A 10805-nucleotide genomic window follows, 5' to 3' on the forward strand; every position below is an offset into this window, starting at 1 on the left:
GGTTCTCTAGAATAGTAATGATGACAGAAACAATGATCTGGTTCCAGTTTGAACTGGGGTTTTAGGAATGAAATGTACTGAGGCTTACTACAGATTTCAGTAACTATTTAGCCCAAGAACTATGTTACACAGATATGAACGTATGCATGTATACGGATTAGGGTTGCCACATATACCAAATAAAATTACAAAATGCCCAGTTAAATTTGAGTTGCATGGGGCATACTTATACTAAATTGTTATCCATTGTTTACCTGATTTTATTGACAAATTATAGTTGTATACATTCATGGGGTACAAGATGATGTTTTGATGTAAGTATACAATGTGGTGTGATTAAATTAAGCTGATTAACATATTGATCATCACACTTAGACTTATCATTTTTTATGGTAAGACATTTGAAATTTACTCTTAGTTACTTTGAAATATATAATACGTTACTATTGACTGTAGTCACCCTTGTGTACAATAAATATTAGAATCGATTCCTCCTGTTTATCTGAAACTTTGTACCCTTTGATAAACAACTCCCCATTCCCCTATCTAAAACTTTATACCCTTTGATTAGCAACTCCCCACTTCCCCGCTCCCTACTCCCCCAGCCTCTGGTAACAGCTGTTCCACTTTCCACTTCGAGGAGTTCAACTTCATTAGATTCCACACATAGTGAGATCATCTGAAACATATGGTACTTATCTTTCTGTAACTGGCTTATTTCACTTAGCATAACGTCTTTCAGGTTCATCCATGTTTTCAAAAATGACAGGATGAATACAAATTTCAAACTGGATGTGCCATATTTTATCAGGCAACCCTAATATAGGTATCAAAGGGTACATGAATGGCAGTATAGGAGAAAAAAAACCAAGCAACTGGATAGGAAAAATAAAACACTATTAAAGTAATAATAAAGCAGCAAACCCAGGAAGAGAGACCCATTATGATTAAAGACAACACAAAGATCTCAAGTTATATATTTAGAAGTTCTTTAGCTTAAGCATTTTTTTTTTTTTTTTTTGGTGAAGCTTTCAGAATTAACTGTGAAACTTCACATACAAACTACCTTCCAGGTAACTGCCATTTTGACATGCAGGACTAAGAAGCCAATACTATCAAAGGCCCTTTACTCTTAGTCCAGGATTTGCTCAAGGCCTGTAGCTTACATGCTTTCAGGCCCATCTGAATCACAAGGGCAGCAATTCTTGCCTTTGCCCCAAACCTACTTGTGCTGAAACAGAGATTCTATATTTTCTATAAGTTCCCTATGTAATTTTATGTGCAGTCAGCTACGTATTGGCTTGGGGATTTGAAAAGCAGATACCTAAAAGAAAAAAAAAGGCACCACTGAATTCAACACATGAATAAGAGAAACCAAGTTCCTCATTTTCTTTTAAATATGTTAACGAAGGAACAGAAAATCAAATACTGCATGTTCTCACTTATAAGTGGAAGCTAAATGATGAGAATTCACGAGCAAAAAATCCCTTTTTCATTTAATTCAGAAAAATATCCAGTTTCCTATTCTATAGAAAGATGTTAGGGCAAGCAAGGAAGGGGTAAGGGTTCATGAAATGACCAACTTCCTGGAAAAACAGCTATGCTGTCATGCAACCACCAGTACCAATCATTTCTTCAACAAATACTTAGTGAGTCCCTCCTCCGTTCCAGGCAAATCTCCTTCTCAAGGAGCTTACATTCTAGAAGTCCTCTTTATTACCTTCCTTTATTTGTAAATTAAATACAGATATAATTTACAAATTAGATGCTAGAATATTCCCAAAGCAATCTGGTTAACTGGCTGTTTCATTTTACTGACCTTTGGTGTTCAGGTAAATACACACACACACACACACACACATACACACACAATCATTTTAACTCTAAAAATTATGTATCTATATCCCTAGCCCCATGATACAACCTCAGCGATGTCATCTGAACTGGTGAAAGAAAAACTGTGGCCAGCTAGTTGATAGGCCTGGGTCTCAATTGCATCCAGCTTGGCTTGCATTATATGTTTCTGACTTTCACATTCTGCAGTACTAAAGCCAATTCCATTCAGTTCTAGCAAGGCCAAGCAGTACTGAGAGGGCATTTCCACCTTACGGAAAACATCTGGAAGAAAAAAGAAAATTAAAATGTTAATTCATTGCCTAAGTGGCTAGATCAGCAGCCTTACCTAAACTATACAGAATTCATCTAGGAAAATCCAGAAATGCTACCAAGGTATCCTTCAGGAGCCAGTCTCCCGAGCAGCATCCCCAAGCCAACAATGAAAGGTGGAAAAGTACAGGCTAGTTTAGCACTGGACAACTATCCTTGTCTCCGCAGAGAGTAGAAGAGTCGGCAATCTTGTGACTAGTCTGGATTACGAGACTGTATTTCTCCTAAGATGTTTCTGCTTCTACTCTTAGCAGCAGCATAACAATCAACCTTATTTTGAAATCCAAAATGCTCCAAAATCTGAAACTTTCTGAGCACTGACATGACACCACAAGTAGGACACTCCATACCTGACTTTACGTGACAGGGCACAGTCAAAACACAGGTGTACAACACAAAGTTTATTCAGCGTCTCTAAAGGAAAAAAGCCCCTCCTTGCCCCATTCAGCTTCAATATATCTTTTCTGCCAGACAACCACAGACTGCCTACATGAGTGACTGAGACAGTGATACCTTTGCTTTCTGATGGTTCAGTGTACACAAATTTTATTTTGTGCACAAAATTATTAAATACATTGTATAAAATTATCTTTAGGCTATGTCTATAGGTATATATGAATTCTACATTTAGACTTGGGTCTCATCCCCAAGATATCTCATTATATTTATGCAAATATTCCAAAATCCAAAAAAATCTGAAATGTAAAACACTTCTGGTCCCACATTTTGGATAAGGCAGACTTAACTTATATATTAAAGGCCCTGAGAGGACCTGAAGCAAAGACAACTATTTAATTTTATTTTAAATGAAAGTCCCAAACTTATTTGACCTTTAAACCCTTTTCTCATATAATACTTTTTAACATCTTGAAAAGTAAGCATCCATGGAATGTACTATAGGAAATGCTGTCCTAAATCATTAAGAAAGAATCCCTAAGACTTCAGCTTCCAGTACTGAGTCACTAGGAATCTAAGCAACCCTGGCCCACCTTCCCCAGCTCCACGCAAACATTATTTGAGGCACTGCTGGTCTCAATTAGCATGAGAAATCTCCAGGGACACCCGTAATCACCACGAAAAGCAAAGAAACAAATGAGAGTTACTGGCCTCTAACTACATGCAGAAGGTACGAGACCATCAGAGCCTGGCTTTAGAAGCCTGGAACTAGTGGAGAAATTCACGTTACTTGAGACTAGAGAAATAATGAACTTGGGTCAGAACAGGAACAATCAGAGAAGCACAAAGTAAGAGTGGCAGGAAGCTAGCCTGCATCCATAGCCATTAGGAAGGAGCAAGGTCATTATGGGAATGGAGTCCCATAGCAAAAAAAGTTAAGGGGATATAGATCCTTGAAACAACAACAGGATGAGGAGCTGAGTCTCAGACTCCTGTTCTGAAACAAAACTCTCAAAGGCTACTGCAGTCCTTTGATGCAGAGTAGTGTGGTACCCAGCAGAGGCAGGAGCAAAACCTTTCTAAGGGAAGATGTCCCCCACGTAAGTCCTGCAGGGATCCTTGACCATAATAAATCCTGTATGAACTCACAAAAAATATGAAAAATACAAGACAGCAAAGAAATGTGAATAGGACTCAGAAGAAACAACCAAGAAGAAATTTAGATCCCCAAAATTGCAGATAAGGACTAGTTAGAATATTGCACAACTGTGAATGAACTACCTACAAAACAAAAAGTGACTAGAAACAAAGTAAAATAGTAGGAAAATAGAGAACAAGTGTATCAATAATCAAATAAGCAGAAATACATCAAGAATCACAATAAATTGGCAAATTTGTAAAAAAAAAAAAAAAGTTTAAGCCTGAAAAATAAATGAGCTATACTTTGTTTATAAGACATGTCTGAAGACAGGAACCTAGAAAGGTTAAAAGGGAGAGAAAAAAGCTATATGAAGTAATATTAAGAGAAAGCTGATGTTGCCATATTCATATAAGAAAACAGACTAAGAATAAAAATCATTATTTGTAATACAGATGGTCATAATACAATAATAGAAGGTTTAATTCACCAGGAAGACAAATCATTTTTAAACACATACACACCTAATAAAATGGCCTCAAAACAAAGTTAAAATTGATTGAATTACAGGGAAAATTAGACATAGAATATTTTAAAAACAACTTTGACTTAACAGACATATAAAATTGTGCATCCAGAATTAGAGTACACATTCTTTTGTGTGCACATAGAGCATTTACACAATAGTTCAGGTTTTAGATAATGAATTGTTGGCTAAAAATTTCAAGAATTAGTATTATACAACCATGTACTCGAACTACAACACGATTAAGTTTAAATATAATAAAAATACAAAATAAAAGTTTCTAAATATTTGGGAATTAAAAACCATTCTTCTAAATAATTTGTGAGTGAAAAAATATACCAGAAATCTAAAAATATCTAGCATGATAAGAATATTATCAGGCCAGGAATAGTGGCTCACACCTGTAATCCCAGCACTTTGGGAGGCAAAGGCAGGAGGACTGCTTGAGGGCAAGAGTTTGAGACCAGCCTGAGCAACATAGCAAGACCCCCATCTCTAAAAAAAAAAAAAAAAATGTGTGTGTGTGTGTGTGTGTGTGTGTATACACATCAAAACTGTGGAATACAATAAAAGTAGTGCTTTGAGGAAAATTTATAGCTATATATATATATATATATATATTTTTTTTTTTTTTTTGTGATACAGATCCTCACTCTATTGCCCAGACTGGAGTGCAGTGGCGGAATCTCTGCTCACTGCAACCTCCGCCTCCGGGATTCAAGTGATTCTCATGCCTCAGCCTCCCGAGCAGCTGGGATTACAGGTGCATGCAACCACACCCAGCTAATTTTTGATTTTTAGTAGAGACAGGGTTTCACCATGTTGGCCAGGCTGGTCTCAAACTCCTGGCCTCAAGTGATCCACCCACCTCAGCCTCCCAGAGCGCTGGGATTACAGGCATGAGCCACTGTACCCGGCTGCCTTATATTCTTAAGTTAGAAAAGAAAAAAAATAATTTGAGAAGTAATGGTTTTAAGGTCAAAGTTATGAATATTGAAAAATGACTACAAAATAAAGTCAGGGGAACTAGAATAGATAATATAGATGTGGACAGAAATCAAGGAAATAGAAAACAAAAGTAATAGGAAGAATCAAAGGCAAAGGTTGGTTCTTTGAAAAGACTAGAAAATTGGGAAAACTTCAAGTGACATTAAATAATAATATTATGAAAGAAAAAGAGAATATAACAAATAAACCAGAGACGTAAAAAAGAAAGACTTAGCAATAGCTGTATACCAATAAATTTGAAAATTTAGATGAAACATAAATTCCTTAAAAATATATAGGTTGGGAATGTCACAGTGGAGTAATAAAAAGATTTGGAAAAAATATATATATATATAGCTTACCAAATATATTCAAAAAGAAATAACTGAATAATCTTACAGTTATTAAAGAAATCAAAGTTGTAGTTAAAATATCTTTCTATGTCAGATGAGAATACCTCCTGGCTAACAGAAAAATTTTAAAAATAAAACATATCTATATCTCTTTCTACAAAGAAATAATTATATTCAAACTAAATCTGATAGCTGTCTACATTCTCTCCAAAAACTTCCCTTATCTCAGTGCACTTCAATTCTTGAATTCTATGAATAAGAAAGCATTAACACTGTAAAAAATGCATTTAATACCTCCTAACCACCCTTTTTTTTTTTTGAGATGGGGTCTCACTATGTGGTCCAGGCTGGTCTCAAACTTCTGGGCTCCAGTGATCCTCCCACCTTAGACTCCTGAGTAGCTGAGACTACAGGCAGGAACCACTGAGCCAGGCTAGCCATACATTTTTGAAAGTGCAGAAAAAAAAAAGGAGCTTTCAAAAGCACATTGAAATTGTGAAAGTTAAAAATTATAATAATCAACTAACATAATAAGCACCTGCTCTGTGACAAACACTGCCCATATTCACTATCTTATTTAATCCTTAGAACAACTTTATAAGAACCAGACTTACAGTTTCAGTAGTTTGCCCAAAGTCCCTCAGCTCATAAGTGGATAACCCAGATCCAAACCCTAGTCTGTATGAATTCATCCATCTATTTTCTAGTACCTATTGATTAGTCAATAAATTCGGTCACTCCTCACAATGAAGCCAAATTTGTTCTACTTCACATCTCTACCATAAGCATCCGTTAAGCTCTCTGTAGTCAGGGTGCTTGATCTGGGCCAGCAGATAACAATGACAATAAATTCATGTTATTTGTCATGAGGGAAAAAAGAGACTCTCATGATTATCCCTTGCTGTGAAAAAACATCTGTTTGTTAATAGTTCCAAAAAGAAAAGAGTTAACTTTTTGAAATCCATTAAGGATGTCTTCTAAGTGTGAATAAAAATCCTTTGATAAAGTTCAAATACAAAATTACCAACAACTGCATAAATGCGATTTTGTAATTCTCTTCTTCAGACAAGGGCCAGAAGTCAGCAAATTATGGCCAAACTAACATTAGATGCATGTTTTTGTAAATTGTTATTGGAAGACAGCCATTTGTTTTGGTCTTGTCTACAGCTGCTCTTTTGCTACAATGGCAGAGTTGAGTATTTGTGATAGAGATTGTTTAGTTTACAAAGCCAAAAATATTTACTCTCTGGCCTTTTACAGAAAAAAAAGCACTAGACAATCCAAAGGTAGGATTTGCATAAATGTGTAATTTACCCATTTTTGATAAAGAGTGGCTAAATCTCTGTCTCTAATCTATAACATAAAAATGCCAGAAACTTGGTTTTTACCTTGAAGGTTTTCCTTCTGCAACAAAGAGTTGAGCTGATTCATAGAGTTGAAGATGAGAATGGACTCCACAGATGCTCTGTATCGCCCAGAATGCTCACTGCCAGCATTTAGCCCCAGGCTTTGAATCCCTTGGCTGGTCTCCATCCCTTCTAGGAGTGGAAGCTCATGAGGAAGAAAACTGGTAACTATGCTATGAAGAGTCGGCTCCTGAGAATCTGGATCTAGTAACCAGCATGCCACCTGAATGGGATAGCAATGAGAATATTTTCCTGATTTTTTTCAAAGACACTTGTGTACCTCTAAATGAAAAGGGAAAAAAACAAAGCTCATTTCTAACCTCACTCATTTTCATTTAATATTTATTCAGTGGTCTTCCCAGGAAAGAAGGAAATAATAATTGTAACAGGACTCATTTTTGGTAGCAACAACAGCAGTAGCTTTCAAAGAAAGAAAAGTTGTAACTATTCCATTCCTACAATGCTCAGGCCGATCCAGTTTAGCAGTAGGCTTGAAAAACAAGTGTGTCTCAGCAAACTCAAACCACGTGTCTGAAAATGAAGATGGACTCCTCCACTAAGGCTAATTTGGGCTAAGCTACTGTAATAAAGATGGGCCTGTGAGGTTTTAGGTATATTTAGTTCTTTCATCATCAAAAGAAGTAAGGCGCCGGACGCAGTGGCTGACACCTGTAATCCCAGCACTTTGGGAGACTGAGGCGGGTTGATCACCTGAGGTCAGAAGTTCAAGACTAGCCTGGTCAACATGGTGAAACCCTGTCTCTACTAAATATACAAAAAATTAGCTGGGCATGGTGGTGGGCACCTGTAATCCCAGCTACTCAGGAGGCTGAGGCAAAAGAATCGCTTGAACCTGGGAGGTGGAGGTTGCAGTGAGCTGAGATCGCACCACTGCACTCCAGCCTGGGCAACAAGAGCAAAACTTCGTCTCAAAAAACAAAAAAGTGATGCATAAATGTTTTACCATTAAAAGTTTATATCCAGAGTTTCAGAAAGCCTCTACACTTTCCCCTCAGAATGGGGGGGTCTGTCACCAGAACGATCCAATTATTCATTTGATCGCTATTTCCAACTTCCTCATGAGACTAGGAGTCCTGTAGTTTCTAATACTAGATCAGGCAGATCATTAACTGGATTAAAATAAGGGAATCTAAGCCCTGTTCATAATTCTGACAATTACTTTACTATATGACTCAATTCTTTCTTTTGTAGGTTAAGAATAAAGTTTTATAGGGGAATATTGAGTGAAATAGTCTGATGTAAAAGTTAACATGTTTCTTAACTGAGTCATCATTACCAAGAGTGCATCATACTTTGCTATTATAAAGGAAAGTTCTCAGGAGCCAGTAAGGGGATTTGCCTCTATGCTAAATGGCCACTAACTACAATCCTTTTTGACATCTTATTCACACTCTTTTCCAATTTTCTGCCTCCACCCTCATGAATATTTAAGACCTCCTGCTATCATACACCTAAATCTGTTCTCATTTCACTTCCAATTTACTATTAGACAGAAAACTTAGGACTTATGACCCAAATTAAAATTTTTTAAAAATCTCTGAGGAAAGACATAAACTTTAGGGCTCCAAATTTGTGACATCTCTGTTTTTATCTACACAGAGATATTTGGTGCATGATATTCTATTCTGGGTAGATGAGATTATTGAATAAAGAAGTGACTACTCTAAAATACTTAAGCTGCATTATTGATGCTAAGTAAATACCAAGTCATTTAAGAATTAACACTAAAAATGTTGTTTTAAGTATATAAAAATTAAATTAGACATAGAACCTTAGGATCTTCATAACTTTGCTCCAAGGAGATGCCACAAGAAAGAAGAAGAATTTTATAGCTCTGGATGAAGTCATAGATGACAACAGAACATTCTTTATCAGATTCCTTTCGCAAGCAAGATTGAAGGTACCACATCCTGTCTTTCAAAGTCAGGCTTGGATCTAAAGAAGGTGGAACCAAACTGGCACTAATTTCTTTAAAAAAAAAAAAGGAAAAAACATTTTTAAGGCAAAAATTACATGCATTCATTTGAAGCAGCAATCTTTAGTAGAAAGACTGAAAAAGACTCAGAAGCCTAAGGGTCTGGTTCCATGTGACGAGTAATTCAGCATCTTATCCAGGTCATATCAGCTATGTAGATGAAGTGCGTCATATATCTAAAAATTATGATTTGGGCTATAAGATTTTTAATGCTCTACTTAATTAGGTGGGAGAAAATATTAAATATTAATACTTGTAAAAACAAAATTACATTTCCCAAAATGAGTAGTTAAAGACAGGAAAAGTATTTGGAAATAAATTTTAAAGAGAGATTTAGTATGAACAGATACTATTCTATCCAAAATAAAAAGAAAAGCTTAAGTAATTACTCACCCAAACATATTTTCCTGCAAAACAACTGAAAATATTTCATGCTTACTAAGGAACAGACACTATACAGCATCCTTTAAAATGTTTCCTTATTAATTTTGCTCCTGTCCAAAACCAACCTATCAGCTGGGGTATCCAACAACCACATTCAGATCACAGGGTATTTCCAGATTACATCCTTTCCACTCTAAAGACTTCTCCAAAGTTTATATAATTCGACTACTATAGATCTCTAGCTCAACATTCCCTCTAGATGAGTTTCAGACCCATTCAATGGTAGGACAGAAGACTGAAAATAAACTGCCATCGTTTAGTCTTCAAAAGCAAACCCCAAAGGTGGCAAGAGAGTCCCTGAGGCTTCACTGCCCCCTCAGAGGAAAAACCCATAGCATGAATAGCCTCGTGTGACAGGCAGGGAGAAGTAAGGAAGTGCTTCTTAAAACATTAATTCTAGTTAATATATGCAATAATGTACATGCCAGCTGCTCTCCAAAAAATTACAATTTTTGCCAGGCACAGTGGCTCACACCTGTAATCCCAACACTTTGGGAGGCCAAGGCGGGTGGATCACCTGAGGTAAGGAGTTCAAGACCAGCCTGACCAACATGGTAAAACCCTGTCTGTACTAAAAAAATACAAAATTAGCCGGCGCGGTGGCACATGCTTGTAATAGCAGCTACTTGGGAGGCTGAGGCAGGAGAATCGCTTGAACCCAGGAGGTGAAGGTTGTAGTGAGCCAAGATCATGCCATTGTACTCCAGCCTGGGCAAAAGAGTGACATTCTGTCTCAAAAAACAAACAAAAAAAAATTTAAACTCTAAAAATAAATCCTAGGTAAATATCAGGAAATTATTCTCAAAATATAAGATTACTACCCTAATGGATGTTACAGTAATTACATAGTGACTTAGCCAAATACTCATTACTTACCAGAATGCTTTTGTTCCTTCTGCAGTGAAAAATAATAGGCATCCCTTCCACCCCAGCATACTGCCAGTCCAACCACCAAGATGTCATCACAACCTTTAATGGGAAATCCATCATCTCTAATAGGAATTTCCTGAGGTAAGCTAGCTAAGTAAAACAAAAGTGAAACAGTTAAAAATCTCTAAAAATAAAGACATTACATAAATTGTTAAAACACTTATAATAAAAAACCTATCTTTGATAGGCAAAATTTCCAGATCTTAAAATATGCATTTGGACAGTCATTTTAAGTATAAGTAAGATCTTTCCAGGCTTCCCATCAATTAAGATAACTGTCACTATGAAAAAAGCTACAAAGGATTTGTTAAAATAAATCTATAATGATTAACATCAAGAAAGGGAGGCTGCATTTCAAATTTTATAAGTCAAACAAAAATACAGATCATTTGCATACTACAAATATTTTGCAGCAAATTCAGCAATTCTTAGCTAAGAAACTCCAGAAAAATAAAGACTATTA

At 36.2% G+C, this 10805-nt stretch overlaps 1 protein-coding gene across 8 annotated transcripts in view; it reads right to left on the minus strand.

Annotated features, from left to right (window-relative positions):
• The window catches only part of POLQ (DNA polymerase theta), a 116871-nt gene that overhangs the window by 46354 nt on the left and 59712 nt on the right, over window positions 1-10805 (minus strand). For all 8 annotated transcript variants that reach the window (XR_010132908.1, XM_055383755.2, XM_063704094.1 and 5 more), the window contains 4 exons: window positions 10289-10432; window positions 8765-8961; window positions 6955-7195; window positions 1925-2118 (listed from right to left, as the gene is read on the minus strand). Coding sequence is in view for 7 of the 8 variants with exons in the window: in XM_055383755.2 (XP_055239730.2) it covers window positions 1925-2118; window positions 6955-7195; window positions 8765-8961; window positions 10289-10432 (776 nt within the window). In the remaining variant the exon portion in view is untranslated. The remainder of the gene's footprint in view (window positions 1-1924; window positions 2119-6954; window positions 7196-8764; window positions 8962-10288; window positions 10433-10805) is intronic.

This window comes from Gorilla gorilla, chromosome 2 (genome assembly GCF_029281585.2).
Source record: "Gorilla gorilla gorilla isolate KB3781 chromosome 2, NHGRI_mGorGor1-v2.1_pri, whole genome shotgun sequence".
Lineage (NCBI taxonomy): Eukaryota > Metazoa > Chordata > Mammalia > Primates > Hominidae > Gorilla > Gorilla gorilla.